The sequence below is a fragment of the Mobula birostris genome, chromosome 25 (genome assembly GCF_030028105.1).
Source record: "Mobula birostris isolate sMobBir1 chromosome 25, sMobBir1.hap1, whole genome shotgun sequence".
Lineage (NCBI taxonomy): Eukaryota > Metazoa > Chordata > Chondrichthyes > Myliobatiformes > Myliobatidae > Mobula > Mobula birostris.
Genome location: NC_092394.1, coordinates 17,103,471 through 17,130,337, shown reverse-complemented (window position 1 = coordinate 17,130,337; position 26,867 = coordinate 17,103,471). Strand labels below are relative to the sequence as shown.

At 40.7% G+C, this 26,867-nt stretch overlaps 1 protein-coding gene across 1 annotated transcript in view; it reads right to left on the bottom strand.

The window, feature by feature from the left end:
* heatr6 (HEAT repeat containing 6) overlaps positions 1-20,132 on the bottom strand; it is a 74,330-nt gene extending 54,198 nt beyond the window's left edge. The window contains exons 1-3 of the mRNA XM_072242993.1: positions 19,943-20,132; positions 5,680-5,787; positions 2,925-3,065 (exon numbers count right to left, since the gene is read on the bottom strand). Of these exons, the coding sequence (XP_072099094.1) occupies positions 2,925-3,065; positions 5,680-5,787; positions 19,943-20,131 (438 nt within the window). The 5' untranslated portion in view covers position 20,132. The remainder of the gene's footprint in view (positions 1-2,924; positions 3,066-5,679; positions 5,788-19,942) is intronic.
* Positions 20,133-26,867: the final 6,735 nt, after the last annotated feature.

Genomic DNA, 26,867 nt, shown 5'->3' with positions numbered 1-26,867 from the left:
AAGCAACACACCCAAACTAATGGAGGAACTCAGCAGGTCAGTCAGCATCTATGGAAAGGAGTAAACAGTCAATGTTTCAGACTAAGATCCTTCTTCAGGACTGAGAAGGAAGGGGGGGAGATGCCAGAATAAAAAGTGGGTGAAGGGGAAAGAGACTAGCTGAAAGGTGATAGGTGAAGCCAGGTGGGTGGGAAAGATCAAGAGCTGGAGGAGAAAGAATCCGATCGAAGAGGAGAATGGACAATAGGAGAAAGGGAAGGAGAAGGGGACCCGGGGGAAGTAATAAGCGGGTGAGAAGAAGTGAGAGGTCAGAGTGGGGAATAGAGGGGGGGGTAAAATCTGTTCACCAGAAGGAGAAATCGATGTTCATGCCATCAGGTTGGAGGGTACCCAGACGGAATATAAAATGTTGCTCCTCCACACTGAGGGTGGCCTCCTCTTGGCACAAGGAGGCAGCTAAGGATCGACACATTGGAAAGGGAATGGGAATCGGAATTAAACTGTTTGCCCACCGGGAAGTCCTGCTTGTAGTGATGGTATGGAGGTGCTCAACAAAGCAGTCCCCCAATTTACAACGGGATAAGGGCCTGGAGGGAGATTAGTGGGGAGGGACGAATGGACAAGGGAATCAATGAGGGAGTGATCTCTGAAGAGAGCCAGAGGAGTGTTGAAGTTGTGTTTCGTGGTAGCGTGCCTTTGGAGATGGCAGAAGTTGTGGAGGATAATGTGTTGGATGCAGAGGTTGATGGGGTGATAGGAAAGGACAAGAGGGACTCTGTCACTACTAAGGCAGCAGAAAGATGGGGTGAGAGCAGATGTACAGGAAATGGAGAAGATGCGGGTGAGGGTAACATTAATAGTAGGGGGAGGGAAACCCTGTCCTTTAAAGAAAGAGGACACCTCTGATGTCCTGGAATGGAAAGCTACATCCTAGGACCAGATGCAGCGGAGGCAAAGAAACTGAGAAAAAGGGGAACTTCTTTTATTTCCCTTCTCTGCTAAATACCCTTGTGTCAGCTCCTTAATACAATCCTTCTGGATTTTATTTTCCTTTTCTCAAATGAATCAGTTTCCACCACCCTTTCAGGTAATACATTCTAAATCATGATGTTTTATCGTGTAAGGCCATTTCTCCAAATCTCATCTATAGTTTTTTAACTCATTTAACACATCTAGAGATGGCTATCCTTTACAATACCTTAACCTTAATAGGAAATCTGCACCTCTACCACCACTCTGCTCTGTCTAGCGGAATTAGTCCTTACTCTTAATAATTTCTCCTTTGGCTCCTCCCACTTCCTCCAAACTAAAGATGTAGCTATGGGCACCCGTATGGGTCCTAGCTATGCCTGCCTTTTTGTTGGGTTTGTGGAACAATCTATGTTCCGTGCCTATTCTGGTATCTGTCCCCCACTTTTCCTTCGCTACATCGATGACTGCATTGGCACTGCTTCCTGCACGCATGCAGAACTCGTTGACTTTATTAACTTTGCCTCCAACTTTCACCCTGCCCTCAAGTTTACCTGGTCCATTTCCGACACCTCCCTCCCCTTTCTAGATCTTTCTATCTCTGTCTCTGGAGACAGCTTATCCACTGATGTCTACTATAAGCCTACTGACTCTCACAGCTATCTGGACTATTCCTCTTCTCACTCTGTCTCTTGCAAAAACGCCATCCCCTTCTCGCAATTCCTCCGTCTCCACCGCATCTGCTCTCAGGATGAGGCTTTTCATTCTAGGACGAGGGAGATGTCTTCCTTTTTTAAAGAAAGGGGCTTCCCTTCCTCCACTATCAACTCTGCTCTTAAACGCATCTCCCCCATTTCACGTACATCTACTCTCACTCCATCCTCCCACCACCCCACTAGGAATAGGGTTCCCCTGGTCCTCACCTACCACCCCACCAGCCTCCGGGTCCAACATATTATTCTCCATAACTTCCGCCACCTCCAACGGGATCCCACCACTAAGCACATCTTTCCCTCCCCGCCTCTCTCTGCATTCCGCAGGGATCGCTCCCTACACAACTCCCTTGTCCATTCGTCCCCCCCATCCCTCCCCACTGATCTCCCTCCTGGCACTTATCCGTGTAAGTGAAACAAGTGCTACACATGCCCTTACACTTCCTCCCTTACCACCATTCAGGGCCCCAAACAGTCCTTCCAGGTGAGGCAACACTTCACCTGTGAGTCGACTGGGGTGATATACTGCGTCCGGTGCTCCCGATGTGGCCTTTTATATATTGGCGAGACCCGACGCAGACTGGGAGACCGCTTTGCTGAACATCTACGCTCTGTCCGCCAGAGAAAGCAGGATCTCCCAGTGGCCACACATTTTAATTCCACATCCCATTCCCATTCTGACATGTCCATCCACGGCCTCCTCTACTGTAAAGATGAAGCCACACTCAGGTTGGAGGAACAACACCTTATATTCCGTCTGGGTAGCCTCCAACCTGATGGCATGAACATCGACTTCTCTAACTTCCGCTAAGGCCCCACCTCCCCCTCGTACCCCATCTGTTACTCATTTTTATGCACACATTCTTTCTCTCACTCTCTTTTTTCTCCCTCTGTCCCTCTGAATATACCTCTTGCCCATCCTCTGGGTCCCCCCCCCTTGTCTTTCTTCCCGGACCTCGTGTCCCATGATCCTCTCGTATCCCCTTCTGCCTATCATCTGTCCAGCTCTTGGCTCTATCCCTCCCCCTCCTGTCTTCTCCTATCATTTTGGATCTCCCCCTCCAACTTTCAAATCCCTTACTCACTCTTCCTTCAGTTAGTCCTGACGAAGGGTCTCGGCCTGAAACGTCAACTGCACCTCTTCCTACAGATGCTGCTTGGCCTGCTGCGTTCACCAGCAACTTTGATGTGTGTTGCTAGGAAATCTGCAGCATATCTTTGTTTCCAAAAACATGGACATACCTTTTGGCACCGCGGTCCATTACCATAGACAAGAGCAGCTACGGCCTGCAGTATTTCGACGTGAGTCCAAGAATTACATTGCTGCAGGGCTCGGATGCAGTATGAGAGTAGAAGTTCCAAACTCTGTTCATCAACTGTTACCTTAGAAAATAACAAACATAAAAGTTCTCCAAGCATCTTAACCAACATTTCTCTAACAGCTCAGAAAACAGAATGACTGGTTATAGATTACACACGACAGATTTCTGAAAGAAGTGTCTACTAAATTCCTCTCCTAGAGAAACATTTAAAAATCTTATTTACTTTTAACATCTATTAAATGTTATACTTCCTTCTTTTTTTCTTAAACGATATTAATTATCTTAACAACCTTCACTGGACAAATTACTTGATTTCTGGTTGTCATTTGGGAAACACCTTAATTTGCTATCCCCTTTTTACTATTATCACTTGGTCAAACAAAATGACAGGCAGCTAACTTTGAGTTGTAAAGGGAAGTTACATCCAAATAACTTAGTTGCATTTTTGTGGTGATTACTATTGTAATAGTCAAGGAACGTGGGCATGTGGCCAAGTGGTTAAGGTATTGGACGTCGCGAGTTCGAGCCCCAGCCGAGGGAATGTGTTGTGTCCTTGAGCAAGGCACTTAATCACACATTGCTCTGCGACGACACTGGTGCCAGGCTGTATGGGTCCTAATGCCCTTCCCTTGGACAACATTGGTGCCGTGGAGAGGGGAGACTTGCAGCATGGGCAACTGCTGGTCTTCCATACAACCTTGCCCAGGCCTGTGTCCTGGAAAGTGAAGACTTTCCAGGCACAGATCCATGGTCTCGCAAGACTAACGGATGCCCTTACATGGAAAGAGTGGATGGGTGTTTTTAAATGAACTTTCAAGAGGCATACAAGAGCTGGTCACAAAATTGAGAGCATATGGGAGTAGTGGTAGCCTAACAACATTAGCTGAGAGCAGATTAGGAGCTAGAAAGTGAAGAATAGAGTAAAGCAGTTTGCACTCCATGTTGCAGAATATAAAGAATGCATTCATCAGCAAATTTAAAGGCAATTCAAATTTTCATTTCTTTTAATATGTAACTCTACATCCAAGTCAACTGTCCCTGTAAGAAGTGCACATCAAAGTACAAGGACGCAAAGGATATTGATGGAACAAGTGAAACTATAGCCAATAGAACCTGAAATGGAAAAATTTGAGGTCATCCACTGGAGACGATGGTGGATCACTGTAGCTTATAATTGCAAAAGGCTTGAAACTGCTGAACAGAAGAAAGATTGTGGGGTTCATGCACAGAATTCATTATCAGCTGATGTACAGGTACATTAAAAACGTTGATGCTGCTCCACAATTTAAGATGAAAGCTATGCTACAGAAATGGAAAGCTGATGTTCAACCGCATTTGGAGTACTACTAGGTACCACAACCTTAGGGAGCATACACAGACAATAGAGGGAAGGCAGTGCAGAATCACCAGAGCGATAACAATGGCTAAAGAGGTTAAATTGTAAGGGGTGATTGCATATTCTAAACATGTGTTCCCTTCAGTACAGAAGTTTAAAGAGTCACCTCTTTAAAGCCTTTACAGTAATCAAAGGATTTCAAAGGGCAGTTAGAGAGAAACCATTCATTGTGGTGGAAGAATTTAAAAGTAAGATGCTACTATAAAAATGAAATTTGAGCTTAGCTATTCAGGAAGCACTTCGTCACTCAATGCAAAATGGAAATTAGGAATTTTGTTCCTCACAAAGCTCTGAGATTGATAAGATTTTTGTTGATACCAGATTACAAGATACAGAGTGATCTTCTTGCCTGGTGGAAGACACTCAGGGGGATGAACAACCCACTCTCTTTTTGGTTAATGCTTTTCTAAAGAGATGCAATGACTTCCCACTCCCTCTAATTTATTTTATCACGGCTCTTTATTAATTGATGGAAACACAAGCCTAATTGTACAATTAAGCCCAGTAGGTCACATTCATTTACAGATCCTATTTACATTAATCTTAATACTCCAAGTTGGGAACAAAGAAGCAATGCCCTTGTGTTTTGAGGTGGTGTTCTGAATTGACACACCTTTGCCTTAACATTCCTTGATTCTCCCCACATGGCATTTCAAAGCTCAGGATTCCCCAGTTTTTACTGTAAATCACAGACCATCTCTATGGTGATAACATTAAATGTGCTACAGATAATCTGCAATGTAACCTTCTACCAAGTCACTGCTATTCAAAGTCCCAGGAAGACCACCCTCATATTATACCCAACAATAATATTCAAATATTTCCAGGAGCATTAACTGGAGCAAAATCCTAATTGGTAGTTTCCCGAATCCAGTGTCCCATCATAAAACCCCCTCTGCCACTTTTAAAAGATAAAGGCATTCAATAAAGCCAGAGTTGCTCAATATGCTGTGCATCCGTTAACGATCAGAGCATCAACACAGTATCACAGGAACAGAAGTAGACCATTCAAACCATTTTTTGTTGTTTTACCATACAAAGGAAATCATGTCTTATCTATGTCCTGGATCCAGCAACCTGTTCTGACCCTGCATCTAGATGCATTTCATTCTTGACTAACACTAACTTTTACCAAAACACAAACAAATCAACTTATTCAGTTAGTTCAACAATGTCATTGAGAAGTGCAATCAACTATTTACCATGAGTAAGGTCCCAGTTCCAGCTAACTGAATAACAGAGCTGTTTAGAGCGAATAGAGTTTTATGGAAGTTCATACCTGCAAACGGTTGAGCAAATGATGGATTAGTTGGCACATTTTGCTCACAAGGTGCTCCTGGTTTAACTGAACAAGTCGACAAGCTTGGACAAGTAAGGAACACACATCCTGCAAGTGGAAAGCAAATTAATGAGACTTCTTAGGGCAGTAACTTTTATTTTAATCTATTCACATTGTCGATAGGTCACTTGTAATTTGTACATCTGCCAACTCAAAAATCCATGAGAATGTCATTGAGACAGCATGGCAAACTATTGGTCCAGTGCATTAAACTTACACTGAGGAACTTCTCACTGCTACATATTACATTTAGTTGTCAGTATATCAAGAGATTTGACACATACACGTTTCATCAGCTGGAACCCTTATGTCAAAATCCAAACTACAGTTTTCCAGTTTGTCTCTTCCATATTAGCTGCCATTTTATGCACTGTTAGAAACTGTCTTCTTAATCACCTACTTTGACATGCAGCTCTTGCAGTGCAATGACATTTAGAATGTAAAATCTTCTGGCTTCTACTCAGCTAGCAGCACTGGCGACCTAAATTCTACTGAGTCTTTGAGTATACGGTTAGCTTTCTCAATGCCCTGAGCTGTGTACTTCTGTGAAGGTGGAGATTTGCGTCAACATGCAGGTTTATGATCAGCTCACTACCAGGAGCTGTTTTGAAATGCAGGATACAATCACTTTTATTTTCAGGAGAATAAGCACGATACCCTAACCACATTTCAATGCAGACTGATTCAAGGACCTTAATACAAAAACAGATCCATTTGCATTGAAGTTGATTTTATATTTTCAGGTTGACATCCTCCAGAGGGCAAACAACAGAACAAAGGCTTTGGACAAAAATGCTGATACGTGTTGTACATTACATACTCCTGCAGGCTTGACAGCATTTGCTCCTTTATACTATACAATATGTACTCTAATTTAAAGAGAAATACATGCACAAATGTATTAGTAACATAAAAAAGAAAATGCTACTTAATTCTTATACCTTATTTCCATAATTCAATACAATCAATATGAATCAACACTGCTTACAATATTGCTTATCACTGTGCTGTCATCAAATTTGGTTTTAAGGTGCATGAAAATACTTTGTTATTCCTTTTTCCCACTATTTATTTACTTTTTGTAACATAGTAACTTTTATGACTTGTACTGTACTGCTGCCACAGAACAACAAATGTCACAACTTATGTCAGTGATAATAAACCTGATTCTGATCCAAGTCATAAATGAACACACCTACTAAAGATCCCTGTGGAACACCGCTTGGCATATCCTCTCAATACAAATACCTCATCATTCCAATTCCTGGACCAGATCAATAGCTTGGATTTGATTCCACAAGGTTCCAATTTAACTAACAATCTCTTAGGAGGAATTGAAAAACAAAATAAAAAGCTGCAGATGCTGGAAATCTGAAAGAAAAACAGCAAATACTTTGAGTGTTCAAGTAACACTCTTGAACGAAGAAACAGGTTGATAATTTTTACTAAGAACTTTATATGCTGTGTCCGAGGAATTCATTCTGAGCTATTGTCCACTATTTTAAGACCATAAGACCACCGGAGCAGAGTTAGGTCATTCAGCTCATCAAGTCCGCTCCACCTTTTCATCATGGCTGACTCCGGATCCCATTCAATTCCCTACACCTGCCCTCTCACCATATCCCGTGATGCTCCAACCAATCAGGAATCTATCAACTTCCACTTTAAATATATCCACAGACTTGGACTCAACTGCATTCTGTGGCAGAGCATTCCACAGATTCACCAATCTTTGGCTAAAAAAGTCCTCCTTACTTCTGTTTTAAAAGGTTGCCCCTCAATTTTGAGGCTGTGAGAAACAGCTTGTTGTTGTATTATTGATCTAGTGTATAGAATAACTGTGCAGCTGGTATTTTCAACATTAAACAGAAGTACGAAGATTTCAGCTAACCATCTTTCCACATTACTAAATGCCTCGTGAAAGCATTCTTGTTCCCAACAATACCTGCTCTGTACACTGTGATTTGGCACATATGTGGTTGAACTGTCTCAAGATTAATTTAATAATTAAGGTATTGGTCTCTTCTCATCTTAACTCTATTGAAAAACTGCTGTTTTGGCTGCTGTGATATTGGCACTTAACCAACCATATCGTCTTCCATTAGCACTGCCCTCTAACTTTCTACACAGATGAAATTTCAATGAGTTTTGATGGGCTATGCAGTCAATCGGATATTGTTTGCAATAGGAGAAAGTATATTAAGAATAGTTCAAACCAAATAACTCCCAATAGATAATATTTCAATACAATTGTATGTAGCTTACAGTGCAGAAAAGCATCATACAGGTCTTGACACAAGTTCATGGCAATCACCCTACCAGGAAACAATGTTTTCAGTACTGCATGTTTATTTGGGTATGCACAATAGATTTTCCACAATTGCTAGGCTATTAGTTATGTAGCACCTGCTTCTCCGTTGAGGCCAAGCGACAGCTAGCTTGCATGTTATATCAGAATGGCATGGTATAGATTGCACCAATTACCCAGTGCAAATGTAAATGCCTGATTACAGTTTTATTTCTTATACATTCCAAGTAAAAACCAAATCTGAAGAAAAAGATAGAATGAAAATAGCATTGTTATTGTGGGCTATCTCTAAAGTCAGATCATTTATATATGTCATTGCAAATTCTCCATTTAATTGTTCATTAAAATAAAATTGAACTGTTTTCATCATTGTCTCAATGAACATGTAGCACAAAGTGCTTTAAAACTTGTTGCAAGACACTCTCCAAATGTAAGTACCCTTGTTGTAATCTAACCATCTTGCTCCACAATAAAACTTTGAGAATTAAGGAGACCAAATTTCCCATTTTATATCAATGAAGTTCACAAAATATACCGGGGAAAGGTAACAGCAAAAATTAAACATCATAATGCAAGCCTATTTCCTCATCCTCTTCCCAAGGACAAATGCACACTTTCTCATTGAAACACTAGGATTGGATGTCAACTGCAGCAAAATCTCCAGTGACTGGTTATCATGCAAGATCTCAGGAGGCTTTATTGAAATGACAACATCAAGGCTGCACTTCAGGTGCAGATTACAACTGGATAAGATCCAGCAAATACTAAAGTCATAGAAGAGTAAGCAAGTTACTACTAAAAAAGTGTTTAATGAAAACAACTATGCCTTTAATTTAGAAAAGTGTTCTTAAACAATTTACAATAACATAATCAAAAAATACCATCCTAAGATGAAAAGAAATTATGTTGTCAGGATAGTGGTGAAGTTCAAAGTAAATTTTATTATCAGAGTACATACATGTCACCACATACAACCCTGAGATTCTTTTCCTTCAAGCATACTCAGTAAATCTATAGAATAGTAACCATAACAAGATCAATGAAAGATCAAGTAGAGCATAGAAGACAACAAACTGTGCAAATGCAAATATAAATAATTTAGCAATAAATAACAAGAGCATGAAATAACAAGATAAAGTCTCCTTAAAGTGAGATCATTCGTTGTGGGAACATTTCAAATAGAATCATATGATTTTCCATAAAAAAGTTGTGAGTCCATTCAGTCCCTTAATCTATGCCAAATCCTTGTACAACAATCCTTTCTATTTCTCCATTCTTTTCCTGTAGAAATACAAATTATTCTCTTCCCTTTTGAAGCCACTAATTGATTATGTTTCTGCAACTCTATAGGCAAGTTTGCACAGTCAAGCTATAATAGAGTGTATGCTTCACAATCTAAATCCAGAAGCTCTGGATAATGACATTTATAGGAAGGACTAAGTAGGAGCCACAATCCAGAAAAGAACCGAAATAACAAGATCAAAAAAACTACAGCAGGCTTTCCCTCCGGTGGTTGGGGGGCGGGGTCACTGGTCTAGTCTACTGACAAGGTGCTATGTGAGATGAGGAAAGTGCTGGACGCAAGAAAAATGGAAAAACAGTAAGAAAAGCAGCCATTGTAAGTCGCCCCTGATGCAGAGATGAGTGGTAGAATTTGTAGATCGTTACCGAGAATATGGAAAGAATAAAAATCAGGATAATAGGATCAGTGTAAATGAGTAGATATAATAGTCTGATATAAAAACAGAAAACACTGAAAAATCTCAACAGGTCTGGCAGCATTTGTGAAAAGAGAAACAGGTTGGAAGGACTTTGACCTGAAATGTAAACCCCATTTATTTTTGACTCATATAGAACTGAGGCAAGTAGAACATGAGGAATCAAGAACAAAGTTCTGCTTTACACCAGGGAGTAGCTTTGGGCCCCTTATTTAAGAAAGGGCATCAGAGAGAGTTCACAAGAACAACTCCGTGAATGAAAGGGTTATCATATGAGCGATGATTGAAGACTCTGGACCTGTACTCACTGGAATTTAGAAGAATGAGAGGGGATCTCATTGAAACCTATGGAATGTTGAAAGGCCTAGATACAGTGGATGTGAGGAGGATGTTTCCTATGGTGGGGGAGTCTAGGATCAGAGTGCACAGCCTCAAAATAAAGGGAAGTCCATTTAGAACAGAATTGAAGAGGAATTTCTTTAGCCAGAGTGATAAATCTGTGGAATTTGTTTCCACAGGCAGCTGTGGAGGCCAGGTCACTGGGTGCATTTAAAACGGAGTTTGATAGGCTCTTGATTAGTCAGACTGTGAAAGGTTATGGGGAAAAGGCAGGAGAGTGGGGTTAAGAGGGAAATGATCAGCCATGATGAAGTGGCAGAACGTACTTAATGAGCTGACTGGTCTAATTCTGCTCCTATGTCTTAAGAACTTATGGTCTACTCTAAATCAGATCAGGAATAAGAATACAACTGTTCAACCTAGACTTTCTAGAATAGAATGAAAAAATAAATGTACCCCTGATGGCCATTCAGTGTGCTTCTGCTGGCCAACAAACAAGCAGCCAATTGGCACCAAATTTATAGATTCCCATATGAAAAATAGCAGTCAGATATAATCTACAAGGCCCTGAATCAGCACCTTCATCATGCCAAGGGGAATGCAATAAATCAGGAGTCTGAAAAATAAGTAAGCTCATTCCTCCATGGCTGTATTTGATCACACTGATGTATATGAATCATTAGCAAAGAAAATGGACCTGTATTTTTTGCAGAAACTTGCAATGTCTGCAGAGCTGAAACTTAAGAATGCGAGCCAACCACTAATTTAACTTAGCTTTTACACTTGTAAGCTGAATTAATCATATAAACCAACATTATCATAAACTACACAAGATCTGGCATTCCACTAACTCAGCGATACTTAAAAGAGACCTCTAGGTAACCCACGGGGTCAGTAGAAATGAGTAAATTTCTCACTGCAATAAGAACAAGATATTAAACTCTATAGTATCTTAACTTTACACCCAATTTCTGGAACAAACATCAGAAGGTACTCAGCAATGCAGTTAATCTGAGAAGTTAAGACAACTTATTCAATTATTTGGAACTGTAGCAAATTAGTCATATACTCCAAATTTGCCATGCTCACTAATGGAACAGAATAAAATTACAGGAACTAGAGACCAATAAAGAACTTGCCATGGAATTCCTAGCCACCAGGAATAGATATATGATTTCAATATTACACTCTAGAGCAATTCTATGTTCTTCTGAAGGGAATTCTCCTTTCCTTTCAGATTCCTTCTTCTCTAGCCCTTTACCTTTTCCACATATCACCTCTCAGCTTCATTCCCATTCCCCCACCTACCTGGCTTCACCTATCACTCCTTTCCTTCCCCTCCTCCCACCTTCTTACTTTGGCTTCCTCCCCCTTCTTTTCCAGTCCTGATAAAGGGTTTTGGTCCAAAAAGTCAATTGGTTATTCATTTCCATAGATGCTGCCTGACCTGCTGAGCATTTTGTGTATGTGTTGTTCTGGGTTTCCAGTATCTGCAGAATTTCTCGTGTTTACAATGAGCATTTTATTTTTGGTTCTTATCAGAGTGCAGCGATGCATATATGCATTTTAACTAGATACAAGGACTAAAGGAAAATAAATCTTTATTTAGAACTGGGAAACTACCGCAAACTTAAAACATTTATGATAATCTGAGAGGGAAAAAAGCAATATGTAATTTCTGCAATTATAATCTGATTATTTATTTAAAATTACAACACCCCCCCCCCCCCGGAATTACACCCATTTGAGCAATTAACCTACAAACCCATACGTCTTTGGAATGTGGGAAGAAACCAGAGCACCCAGTTTAGAAGAATGAGGGGAGACCTCATAGAAACATTTCGAATGTTAAAAGGCATGGACAGAGTGGACGTGGCAAAGTTGTTTCCCATGATGGGGGAGTCTAGTACAAGAGGGCATGACTTCAGGATTGAAGGGTGCCCTTTCAGAACAGAAATGCGAAAAAATTTTTTTAGTCAGAGGGTGGTGAATCTATGGAATTTGTTGCCACGGGCAGCAGTGGAGGCCAAGTCATTGGGTGTATTTAAGGCAGAGATTGATAGGTATCTGAGTAGCCAGGGCATCAAAGGTTATGGTGAGAAGGCGGGGCAGTGGGACTAAATAGGATAAAATGGATCAGCTCATGATAAAATGGCAGAGCAGACTCGATGGGCCGAATGGCCTACTTCTGCTCCTTTGTCTTATGGTCTTATAGTCTTATGGAAACCCACTTGGTCATAGGGAGAACATACAAACTCCTTACAGCAGAATTGAACCCGGGTCACTGGTACTGTATTAGTGTTACGGTAACTCCTACACTACCGTGCTGACCCTAACAACTGGCTATAGTTTTAAGGCAGCAACTCACATCCTATCATGACAAATTAAGAATTTTATGTCTAATCATACACATTGATAGTTCTTTTTAAGAAATCAACCTACTTATTACTGTAATTTGGGAAAGGAAACCTCTTCACACTGTGATAACACTGCAATGTTTCGTCAATCAGTGCAAACCAAAATATGATGAAAGTTCCAAGTGGTAATTATCCACATTCAATATCTAGAAGAGACTGCCACCAGTTACACATTGCCATTTGCAGTTTTAACATCTGGGTAGAGTCTGTCCAATTGAGGATAATATTCTGGAGTACAGACACCTTAATCGCAAAGAAAATTTAGATGATGCTCCTACAGTTAGTTAGGATGAAGGAAAAGATTTGAGTTCATGATGCATCACTATCACTTTTCACCAGTGAGATCTGCCTATTGACTGGAATGCCAACAGCTATTTTACTTCTCCTTATTCTAAAATGACATAATTTGACCCCATGTCAATGTACATTTTAGTAGCATTGCATGGGTAATCCAGAAAATGCAAACAGTGCAAATAAGAACATTATTCTCCAAGAGCCTAACTTGTTGTTAATGGTGACTAGGGAAGGGCAGGATCAAGTAGCCAACATCTACAAAGAGCTAATTATGCACACCTTCGTGCAAACAAAGTTAGTGTGGAACACAGCTGCAGCATGTTATGACTAACCCTTCCCAATGATAAGTGTCAAGAGCCATTTCAACTCTGTATACTTACTTACTGCAACTCATGAACCACCATCCTCTTAATACATTACCATTTATTTGTTTCTTACCTTTTTATTGACAAGTCTTTTCTTCCTACAACTAGGGGTATAACCTCTGGATAAGTAATCAATTGTTTTTAAGTATCAGAGGAAAATGACTGCAAATCCTTGGAATTTTGAGAGGACTGTGGGTGCTGTTTTGTTGAGTGTATTCAAGGTTGAGATCTTTTTTTTCCAACAATGAGAGAACTGGAGGGTGTGCAGATTGAGTGGCAATGTTGACTTGGGAGCACAGGATTAAGACAAAGGTTAACTTTATTTATCACATACACATCAAAGCAGCAAAATGTGTCATTTACATCATATCAAATCAGCGAGGATTCTACTGGGCTGGGATGCAAGTGTCACCATACATTTGGTGCCGACAAGAGGATGCCCAAAACTCACTAACTCGAACCAACAACTGCATTGGTGCTGCTTCCCTCACCCATACCAAGCTTGTTGACATCTTCAACTTTGCCTCCGGCTTCCACCCTGCCCCAAGTTTACATGGTCCATTTCCGACATCTCCCTTCCCTTTCTCAATCTCTCTGTCTCTATCTCTGGAGACAGCTTATCCCATGATGTCTAGTACAAACCCACTGACACTCACAGCTACCTGGACTATACCTCTTCTCACCCTGTTACTTGTAAAAATGTCATCTCCTTCTCTCAATTCCTTGTCTCTGCCACATTTGCTCTCAGGATGAGGCTTTTCATTCCAGAACTAAGGAGATGTCCGCCTTCTTCAAAGAAAGGGGCTTCACTTCCTCCAATGTCAATGCTGCCTTCAACCACAGCTCTTCCATTTTGCGCATTACTGCCCTCATGCCATCCTCCAGCCACCCTATCAGGGACAGGGTTCCTCTTATCCTCACCTAAGCACTCCACCAGCCTCCAGTCTAGCACATAATTCTCCATAATTTCTGCTATCTCCACATCTTCCCCTCCCCCCCAACACTTTATGCTTTCCACAAGGAATGCTCCCTATGTGATACCCTTGTCCATTCGTCCATCCCCACTGATCTCCTTCTTGGCACTTATCCTTGCAAGCAGAACAAGTGCTACACCTGCCCCTACCCCTCCTCCCTCACTACCATTAAGGACCCCAAACTATCCTGCCAGGTGAGGTGACACTTCAACTGTGAGTCTCTTGAGGTTATCTATTGTATCCAGTGCTCCCGGTGTGACCTCTTGTATATTGGTAACACGTGACATAGATTGGGAGACAGCTTCGCCGAGCACCTATGCTCTATCCATCAGAAAAAGTGGGATCTCTCAGTGGCCACCCATTTTAATTCCACTTCCCATTCCAACATGTCCACCCATGGCCTACTCATACTGTCATGATGAGGCCACACTCACGTTGGAGGAGCAACACCTTATATTCCGTCTGGGTAGCCTCCAACCTGATGGCATGAACATCAATTCCTCAAACTTCTGGTAATGCTGCCGCGCACCCACCTTCTCTATTCCCCATCCCCTCTTCCATCTCTCACCTTATCTCTTTGCCTCCCCATCGTCTCCGTCCGGTGCTCTTTCCCCTTTTTCTTTCTTCCATGGCCCTCTGTCCTCTCCTGTTAGATTCCCCCTTCTCCAGCCCTGTATCTCTTTCACCAATCAACTTCCCAGCTCTTTACTTCACCCCTCCCCCCTCCTATTTCACCTATCACCTTGTATTTCTTCCTCCCCTCCCCTTACCTTTTAACTCTGACCCCTCATCTTTTTCTCCAGTCCTGCTGAAAGGTCTCAGCCCAAAACATCGACTTCACTCTTTTCCATAGATGATGCCTGGCCTGCTGAGTTCCTCCAGTATTCTGTGTGTGTTATCTCGAACCATACATCTTTGGAATGTGGGACAGGAAATCAGAGCACCCGGAGGAAATCCACATGGGCACAGGGAGAACATACAACCTCCTTATAGATGGTGGTGGGAATTGAACCCCAGTCTTACTATAATAGTATTATTCTACTGTGCCATACTTATAATGAACTTACTGAATATTGTAACCATGTGCCTGTTCATACTAATATTCCATATGTTCATGTGGGAGAGCAATGAGTTACAGAAAGCTTCAGGAAAGAGCACAGACAGAAATGATGAAATGCCGACATTAGAAAGGGAAGAGGAAAACAGACTGATATGCAAAAATAGAAGTAGGGAAATATTATATTCTGTAACTCCAAAAACCAATCAAAGGAAAAGGCACTGGAGCTGGGGATATCGATCTACTTACTATTCTTTGCTTTAGTGAGGGGAGGTGATGTGGTGGCATAATGACATATGCCATTCGCGTACTTCTTACATATAACCCATAATGAATAAACAAACAAAAAATGACTCAATCAAGCAATATATTTCAAATATTACTGAAATATTCAATACACTACAGGAAAGCTTTGCTGTTTCTAAAGGATAAAAGGAATAAACATAAACAAAGGTGACTCCTTCCAGTGACATTTCATTGTGATCTTCTGCACCTTGACACACATATTATACATCTGTACAACAGCCTCATTTCACAGATTCTGCCAATGGCACAATATAGTCATCATTTAAATAAATCCTTAAAATATTCAAAACTACCGAATATTCCTGCCATATGCTTGATTGAAGATGATCCCTGTTAAAAGAACAATGTATTTATAATCAAAGTCTTTTTTGAAGATTAATACAAAAAACACATGCAAACAAGTATTTTTCACCAGAACAAGCCCCTGAAGCCTATCAATGGTATTCTCTCCAAACTGTATATATTTTCTCTTATTACAATTTTCTCAAGGCAGTGACTAAACAATGAAAATTTCAAACCAAAAGTTATAATCTTCTCCAAGAAACATTGTCATCCTGAAATACATACCTGCCTCTCAAAGTCCAACCCTAAATCTCTGTTGTGAGAAGTGGAAACAGGTAAGGCCGGCCAACAGGGCTCTGGTGAAGCTGTACAGGCCAATCCCCTGTACAGTGGATGCAATGGATTACAGAAACATCGATGAACTCCAATCTTACAGTCGACCTTGGACGATGAAGGTGGGAGGTCATCAATGGCCAATGCTCCACCGGGAGCTGAAGGCCCAAGAAGAAGAAGAGATACATAACTATAATACTCCATAAATTATTCACTCATCTCGATCCCTTAAACTTTTATTTCTATGCATAAAATAGAAGCAGGCTATTCACCCCAATGAACCAGGCTAGTTTTTCCTCTTGCAGCCTGTTTCTACATTTCATGATGTTCACTACTTCCATCCAATCCCCTATCAACCTCCTCTTTTCCAAGATGGACAACAATCCACTCATCTCTGAAGTAAGCCCTTTTACTCCCTTCCTAAAACCTTCACATCACTCCAACAGTGTACTGCCCAGAAAAGCACACAATATCCCATTTGTACTTGAACAAATGTTTTACAAAGGTTCATGACCACCTCACTACTGCACTCTATGAAGCAGAGGATTGCATGTTTGTTTTTAAATCACTTTCCCAATCTGGCCTGCCACTTTCAACAAAATATGCACATGTACCCCCACATTTCTCTGTATTTGCAGTTCTCATGGACTTTTTATTCCTGTATTTTAAACTGCATTTCTTATTCTTCCAAACAGAATAAAATGTATCACAATTCTCAGCATTAAATTTCATCTGCACCAAACCATTCATCCCACCTGTTCATATCTCCTTACAGTACAATTAACTGGTTAACAGACAAGTTCTTTTTAAGGTGTTCGTTAGCTTAGTTGCAGCCTACACTGAATGGCCACTGTATCGGGTACTTCCTGTACCTAATAAAGTGACCACTGAAAGCATGTTCATGGTCTTCAGCTGCTGTAGCCCAATCACTCTAAATTCGACATGTTGTGCTTTCAGGGATGCTCTCCTGCACACCACTGTTGTAACGTGTGGTTATTTGAGTTACTGTCGCCTTCCTGTCAGCTTGAACCAGTCTGGCCATTCTCCTCTGACCTCTCTCATTAACAAAGCGTTTTCATCCACAGAAATGCCACTGACTAGATTTTTTTTTGTTTTTGCACCATTCTCTGTAAACTGCAAAAGACCGTTGTGCATGAAAATCCTAGCAGTTTCTGAGATGCTCAAACCAGCCCGTCTAGCACCGACAATCATTCCACAGTCAAAGTCACTGAGGTGACGTTTTTTCCCCTTGACTATGTCTGCATGCTTTTATGCATTGAGATACTGCCACATGATTTGTTGATTAGATATTTGCATTAACGAGCAGGTGCAGGGGTGTACCTAATAAAGTGGCCACTGAGTGAAAGACCATTTAATCTGAAGGTTCTTATCCAAATTCATGAACAGCATGTACAATTCACTTTCTATACCCTAAACACAAAATAATCTGCAGATGCTGGGGTCAAAGCACCACTCACAACACGCTGGAGGAACTCAGCAGGTCGGGCAGCAACCATGGAAGGGTTCCGGTCCGAAACGTCGACTCATCGTTTCCACGGATGCTGCCCGACCTGCTGACTTTCTATACCCTTTAAGGAGATGAGATCTTATTTTTGATAACTTGTAATATTTCATCCAAATGGCCAGATCAATCGAGCCATATTAACTCATACTGCTGCACATAGGCTGCAGCAATTGTCAATATAACAGCAATGCAGTCACTTCAAAACTGCATTTGTATTCTATTATAAAAAGTTAAAACATTCCACAACACTGATTCATTTGGGATGATGTTTAATAAAATCTTTAATTTATTGACTATTTTTGACACATCCACGGAAGCTTCACAATAATATGAATTTTCCAAATGAACAAAATAAAGACATTGACAATGAAATGGTAAGCTTGCTGTACTGTACGTCATTGGATTACTTACCCCTAGCAAGAGGTATTGGTTCTGTTTATTTGGTCTGATAGGATGATACATTTACTGGTTCAAGGGAGGAGGGGGAAGAAAATATTTACCCAGGATCACACTACTAAAAGAAATGGATCTGTTTTCAGGTTGTTGTGTAACATTGATGCTGCTGATATTCAGGAATAAAAATCAGAACAGTAATAGCAGTAAATTCCATTCAGATCATTGAGTCACACCAGACCTTAATAGAGCGATCAGTCCAACTCTTTCATATAACCATATAACAATTACAACACAGAAACAGGCCATCTGGGCCCTTCTAATCCGTGTCGAACTCTTACTCTCTCCTATTCCCATCCACCTGCACTCAGCCCATAACCCTCCATTCCTTTCCTGTCCATATAGCTATCAACCAGGAGCAACAACTCTTCAAAGACCCATCATCGTGGATGTGGAGTACTCCACAGAGCATAGACTCCTTTTCCGGGTATTATCTTTTCTATTTTTTGATTGCTCATGGAGGGTCAGGAAACTTAGGAGGTATGTACACAGGTTGTGTAAATTTGTGTGCTTTTTAGTTGAGACAAATCATAAAGATTCTGTCTGTGCCTCTCTAATCATTATTACTAAGAAGTGAATCCCTATGACAGATGCTTACCTTGGGCAGCTGCTGGGTAATCCACCCAATGTTTTGTCCTTTCTTGCCAATGATGAAGCGGTGAAGCCAAGCGGGTGAGGTTACTTCTGCTATATCCCAAGGCATATCTCTCAAATGCCTGTTCAATTTCCTATCGAAAGCCCTGACTGATTATCTTTCCAGTAATTCTGTGAACCCTCACTGTCTAGGAAAGGTTTTTTTTATATTATAACACCTTAGGATGTCCTAAAAAGCTAAACAAATAAGTTTGAAATGTAGTCACAAATCTCACCTTCAATTGGGTCAGAAAATCCCACCAGAGGGATGAAAGTGATGTGTCTGGATGGGAATAACTGCCAGGAGAGTCAGCTTCCTAGAAGTGATCACCAATAGCCTGTCCTCATCTAACCATGAGGATGCCTTAGCTAAAGAAAGCACAATGGTCCCTTCTACTTCCTCAGAATGCTAAAGAAATTCAGCATGTCCCCCTTGACTCTCACTGATCTTTATAGATGCAACATAGAAAGCATCCTACCTGGATATACCAATTTCCCCCAGGATCAATGAAGTATGACTATGACTATGTATCATGGCTTGGGAAGCAACTGCTCTACCCAGGACTTCAACAAACTGCAGAGAGTTGTGGACACAGCTCAGCACATCAAGGAACCCAGCCTCACCTCCACAGATTCCATCCACACTTCATCCTGCCTTAGTAAAGCAGCCAACGTGACCAACAACTCCACCCAGCCTGAATATCCTTCTTCTCCCCTCCCATCAGGCAGAAGATGTAAAAGCCTGAAAACACGTACCACCAGGTTCAAGGACCACTTCTACCCTACAATTATAAGATATTGAATGGTTCCCTAGTACAATCAGGTGGTCTCTTGACCTCACAATCTACCTCATTATTGCATTGCGCCTTATTGTCTACCTGCACTGCACTTTCTCTGCAAGTGTAACGCTTTATTCTGCACTCTATTATTGTTTGCCCTTGGACTATCTCAAAGCACCGCTGTAATGAGATAATCTGTATGGACGGCATGTAAAAAAGGTTGTTCTTTTCACCGTACCTTATACATGTGTCAATAACAAACCAATCTCCCAATAGTCAAACGATTGCGCCTTTTTTGTCTATACAGGAAAATCTTTTCGTGATGCAATAACGTACATCCACACCACCACCAAACTGCAACAGAAGGGCAGCAAAGGGTTATATTTAGTTATGGATGATTAACGTCTCCCAACCCCTTACCTCGCGGTTTATGCTAGAATGGTTCATATAATTCTCCGAGATGAGCTGATCGAAGACCAGGTTCAGCTCAGTTTTGAAGTTCTCGCTGTCTGAAGCCCTGATGGTGAAGAGCTTGTGACGGAAGCGGCTGAAATCACAGTCGAAGTGGGAAGTCGCCGCCGGGTCCCCGCGCCCCTGCTCGGCGGCCATGACTCTGCCGCACTGAGTCACTTCCTGCAACCAGGCCTCCTCTCCATGGTAACGGACGCACGCAGCCACCAACTCCGTCCGGGTCAAAGACCACAGGTCCAGCGGCGGAATCCCAGTCAAGTTGCTGTCGCTACGGAGAGTTTCTCTTTAACTTTTAATTTAAATGTCTCTGCGAGTCAATAGGTTGCTCAAATGGAGAAAGATAAAACCTAAGCGTTGCACACGGGGTTCTGAATGACTGGCCGTTTGCACTCTACGAAAGACATTTTTATGGTCATGTGTGCTTTTTAAGACTGGGAATAGGGAAAAATCATTTTCCTTGGATGGAAGCCGGCATTTGTGATTTTTAAAGATATTTCAGAAATAAACTTTACTCATAATGATATACATAAAATAAAAACATGTTGCATTTTTAGTGGCATACAGTCAAAAGATTCAGTAGTGTTCATTCTTTATTTAAAAATCAGCACCGTACCTTCCCGGGGCTGTGCACCCTCTCAGTGCCCCACCCGACTCAGCCGCTCCCTCTGCAGACCCAACATTTCTTGGACTCGTCAAGAAACACAGGCTGCTGGTTGGAGAACGTACCTTCCTGGTAAGCATGCCAGCGGTATTTCTAGGTGGTCAACCAGGCCAATATTTGCTGTATACTTTGAATGGTATACAATAAAAATGCTGATTCATAGGATGCCGGTGATAACAATTACGTATAATTTTAAATTATTTCTGTTCTCATTATGGATTATTTTCTGCCCATTCAATTTTGATCTACAACAGCATATGTTGTCCTATTTTATTGCAATTATTTTCCGGTTACAATGTGTGAGCATAAATACTATATATTCTGTTTGTTCATAATAAGTGAGTTTTACTTGCTGGGCGAAGTTCTGAATATTTCCACAGACTGCCAAATTTTTCCCCTAAAATTAACTTTGTTAATAATATACACCGTACATGGGACATGCCTTTTTCGATATTATTTATACCATCAATTCGACAGGAATTTGAATTTGAATAGAAATTTGGCAAGATTTGTTGGGCCAATTAACATGTTCTTGTCAAAAAAAACTATAATGTTCTAATACATTTTCTTACAATTTATTCATGCAGCTCATGTTTCCATTAAACAATGCACTCAAGCAGCATTTGAGATGGAGACAACGATTTTTAGTGTTGTTTTTCCATGTCGCCGATATGCTGTGCCATATTTATAAATGTGTCTAATGCAACCAGGGCACTACCATTTTGAAGAAGGACTGGAACATTACAAGTGACATGGAACAGCTTTGATGTGAAAGGTTAGAAAGAGAGGCCAGATCTTTTAAAGCTTTTCCTTTCTCAGCACTGCAAACCTCACAGTATTTGAAAGATTGGGAATTTTCCATTGCATCTTAATTTAAATTGCAAATTCACAGTCTTCTGAAGAAATTGCTTTCAATTTTTAGTTCTGACAAAGAAATGCAAAAGACTGTTTCTGTTGAAACAAATTGCTGATAGTCATGTATTTTAAAAATTTAAAAGTAAGAACTGGGAGCAGACATACGCCATCTGGTCCTTTGAGTCTGCCCCAAAATTTTTTAAGATCATGGCTTTCTAGCATTTTGTGTCATTTTTGATTAATTTATAATCATCACTGAATTACATAAATGGTTAGATTTTCATTTTGTTACATCTGATTCCAATATTTTAACAGTGTCATAGGATCCATTTTTGCAAATTCAGAATCCGTGACTCACAGCTGACTCCTGAGATGGATTTGATTCCTGTAGTTATGCATTGTAGGTTATGGAAATAAATATTAATATTTCACATCAGCATAATTACATGCAGTTTTGTTGAAAAGATGTGAAGATTATTGAGTTCAAACAGGCTAAAATCTTTCTGGCATGGGTACCATGGTAACTAGAAGTGAGCCTCCATAACCTTGTGGGTTTTGTTGTATTATTTTGTGTAAAACAATATGCAAACAACCTCTGATACCAATGCCAATTCATCCACTGTGAAGGTAAACTACAAAGTAGAATGACCCAATATTGATCCTAATCTCTGCTCATGTAACTGACTGGACCTAGGAGGGAAAAATCGGCTTCAGTTTTTGTTCCCCATTGTATATGAAGAATTCAGTCCATAATTGTGGGTATTGTGTGAGACCAGAATATAGCTTGACTGCAGCCCCCTTCAACATCCTGCTGATGGCTGTGTGATAACATTATTGAGAGCAATTTTTTGGCTGAGGTGCTAGGTAAGCCCAGGACAAATGAGGAAAATCATCAATTTTAAAACATGGCAGTTTTCTTTCTTCTCATTCCCCCTGGTGTTCTGCAAAGAGATCATACCAGGGGAATGGTTCGCTTGGATTATCCACATCTTATTATATTTACACATGTTCAAATAGAAGCTTCATCTTCACATTCCTCGTTGTGTTTTCCACAGGGATCATTAACTGGGATTGAGAAATCTGACGAGACTTTCTTTCCATTCCACTCAGCCTACCAATGCTGAAACTGCAAATAGTATCCTGGCTTCTCATCACCTGAGGATCAAACATTCACCTGAGAATGGTGATTCAATCAAGAATCAGAGGAATAAGTTGAAGGAAGCCTTGTTGAGTTATTGAAGAATGCCTTGTCAATCTTATTAACTACAGCCAGTATGGTGAGAGAAGGGATATTTATCCAAGTCAGCAGAGTGCAATTAAATGAACTGAGTGGTGCAAAACATCTTCCAATTTTGTTGTAGTTTTTATTCATCCTATTTTAGGAGGTGAATTGCTCATTGCAGAATACTCATCCTCTCGGTGATCCACAGGACGTTGATTGAGGAGGATTGTTTGAAGATTCTATTAAAAATCATGGGAAGATGAATGGAAATTCTATTCTAAGTCATGCCCTCCAGTCCAGATATTAGCAGGCAAGTGATTTTCTTCAAGCAGCTGCAATCATGACATAACTGGGCCATTGATGGCAAAACCCAAGGTGATCAGGTGGATGACAGTCACGTTCAATGGTGGCCTGAAACTTCAGTACCTGAGTTCCAACCATCAAGGTGATCTTACTGCTCGTCAGGCCATCGTAAATCATGGCTTCCATTGGCGTATTTTGCAAGGATTGTTCAGTGCCATGTTCGAATATCGAGGACGTCACCTCTCACTGATGTCATATCCACTGATGAATACACAAGGTCAATGGAAGTGAATGGCTGTGGCAGAACCTCACCTATTATAAATAAGTTGTAAACATGTCCATTTTTTTTTGCTGAATAATTGTGCAGAAATGTAAGATTGGCTGCACAGAATACTGTATCTTTTTCAGCAGCATGGAATCAAAGATGACTTGCTTCCACTAGTGTCTATCCCAGTACTTTTGTTTTGTAAGAATGGAATAACCTATGCTCACCAAATACCTTATGACAGGGGTGGCCAACCTTTTACATTCCATGCATCAATTTTTTCACGCACGAGTTCTATATTAACATATTTTTACAAGAATTGAATGGGGGTACAAGGGTTGTATGGCGCATCTGAACTCGTGAGTGAAAAAATTGACGCATGGAATGTAAAAGGTTGGCCACCCCTGCCTTATGGTCTTGATCCAAAGGCAAGGAGGTTTAAGACAGTTGGAAAGCTGACTCTGCTGCACATTCTGTACACATGCTCGAACCACACAGTCACCATTAACACAGATGAATGACCTTTCACTCAGCTGCCCTCCTTAAGTCACCCCATCTCTGACCCCTTTTACTAACTGCCTTCCTTGATCGCCAACCTTCTTATAAACGCAAGAGATTCTGCAGATGTTGGAAGTTCACAGCAACACACGCAAAATTGCCGGAGGAACTCAGCAGGTCAGGCAGCATCTACGGAGAGGAATAAAGGGTGACTCTTTGGTCCAGGACCCTTCTTCAGGACTGGAAGAGAAGGGGGAAGATGCCAGAATAAGAAAAAGGTGGGTGGAGAAGGGGGGCAAGCTAGAAGGTGCTAGGTGAAGCCAGGTGGGTGGGAAAAGAGCCGGAGAGGAAAGAATCTGAGAGGAGAGGAAAGAGGACTATGGGAGAAAGGGAAGGAGAGGTACCGGGGGAGGTGATAGGCAGATGAGGCTAGAGTGGGAAATGGAAGAGGGAAGGAGGGAAAAAGAAAAAAAAACAAAAACATTAAAAAATTACCCAGGAGAAACCGATGTTCATGCTATCAGGTTGGAAGCTACCTAGACAGAATACAGTTGTTGCTCCTCCACCCCAAGAGTGTCCTCATCACCGCATTGCTCCCCGATCTCTAGCTAGCAGTAGTTCGTGCTGAGAGTGAAGCTACCCAACAAATGCTGTGGTGTACCATCAAGGGCCACTTCCCAATTCTCAGCAGCTGAGCCCAGAACCTCTCCTAGAAAACTACACGATAAATCTTCATCTTATGCTAGCATACAATAGACCCAGCAATCACCCATATGGCACTAGGGTGTTAAGAGATCAAAGTGGTATACAGCTAAATATGTCTTTAAAGTGATGTATACATAGGACCATAAGTTTAATGAGTCATATCACCAAGATACTTCTAAGAATTTTGATGACAAGAGCTAAAAGTAAGATACAAACTGAAATAGGTAAAGAACAATATGGTTTTGTGAAAGACAAGGGTACAAGAAACGCGATATTGATGTTAAGGATACTATCAGAACGAGCTATTCAAGTGCAAAAAGATTTGTTTGTTTTATCAACTACACAAAAGCATTTGATAAAGTGAAGCACAATAAGTTATTTGAAATATTACAGGAAACACTAGATCCAGATTCAAAAGACCTCTGCCTAATCAGAAATCTGTACTGGGAACAAACTGCCGCCGTAAGAATAGATGGAGAAGTGAATCCATTTACGAAAATCGAGAGGGGTGTTAGACAAGGGTGTGTTTTCGCCCGATTTGTTTAATGTGTACAATGAAACAATATTACAAAAAATAAGAGACCTCTTGGGGATCAAAGTTGGCGGTGAAAACCAATAATTTCAGATATGCGAATGACAGTGTTAATGGCAAGTACGGACAAAGAACTACAAAACTTAATTGACATAGTTGTTGAAGAAAGTGCAAAAATGGGTCTATCAATTGCAAAAAGACAGAATGTATGGTGATATCCAAAAAGGAGAATCCTATCTGCAGGCTGAGAATAAACAGGGAGATCATAAAACAAGTACAGAACTTTTGCTACTTAGGAAGCTGGGTGACATCAGATGGAGGTGCGACATGGACATAGAAAGAAGAATAGGAATGGAAAAAGACACCTTTCCGAGAATGAAGAGTATACTGACCAACACCAAACTAGGCGTGACAACCTGCCTCAGAGTACTGAAATGTTATGTTTATCCAGTTATGTTATATGGCTCAGAATGTTGGACAATACCTAGTAACATGAGGAAATAAATTGTAGCAGCAGAGATGTGGTTTTTGAGGAGGATGCAAAGAATATCATGGATGAAACGAATATCTAACAAGGATGTCATGAACAAACACAAAAAGAGAAATAATGTATGAGATCATGAAAAGGCAACGTAACTTTATTGGTCATGTGATTAGGAAAGAGGAGTTAGAATGCACGGTAATTATGGGAAAGACTGAAGGGAAGAAAGCAAGAGGAAGGCAAAGACAAATGATGATGGAGACAGCAGCCAGAGAACTGGAAATGAGTCCCAATGAATTGATCCACTTGACCCGAAACAGGAGTGTGTGGGCCATGACAGTCAAAGCTCAAACTGGACACGGCACCTGATGATGATGATGATGATGATACATATCATCATATACTACTTTGAGATTCGTTTTGCAATCATATACAGGAAAATAAAGAAATTCAAAAAAGACTACTGCAAAGGCTTAGATGGGAGTGGAGCTAGTTCCAGTGTACAGATTCTCTGCAGTAGAAATGTGTTCAACTGCCTTTGCTGTTACACCAGGCCATTTCATTGATGTCACACAAACGAATCAGTTCCTGGACTGCCATTTGGGAATCACAGAGTCCTCAGGAGGGGAATTTTACTCCCCAACTTCATTATGGTTGATATAGGATTATATTCTTCTTTCTCCTGACCCCCTTATCAATTTGCAGTTTTTACAGTGGATGAGGTTTTTGAAATATTCGGGCATTTTCCAAATAGCCTCATTGTTAAAGTGAAATTGACCTAAGTTTTATTCTGCAATTGAAGTTAAGATTTTCTCTAGTGCAGACCACAACACATCAGTAATTCTCTGCTAACTTACCCTTCCCCATCAGAAGGCAATTCCACATTAATAAGCACAAGGAAGAATGCACTCTGCTTTCCTCTCATGCACTACCAACTCAAAGTTTACTCTCTTAATCAAAAAGATCACCAGAAAACTTAAGTTTTGGCTGAACATACATTATACAGTAAATAAAGTTTCATAAATATGTTCAAGATGTGTCAACATATTACATACTAGAACACTTAAATAAAGGGGAATTCAGATGGAACAAATTAGAGTAAAGCTCCTTACCCTGTATCCCAGCAATACATTTCTATTTTATCTTCTGAATGTAACTTGGAACAATTTCTCAAGAAGTCTCATTCAAGATACTAGAGAACATCTCATGATTAACATTAAAAATGTCCCCTTTACCATTCCTATAAAACCCTTTCTCCACAAGATGCAAGTGTGGCAGGCAAAATTACCATTTAAAGAGCCAATCCTATAGATTAAAAGATGAGACTTGGGCTTACTTCATTTTACTGAACA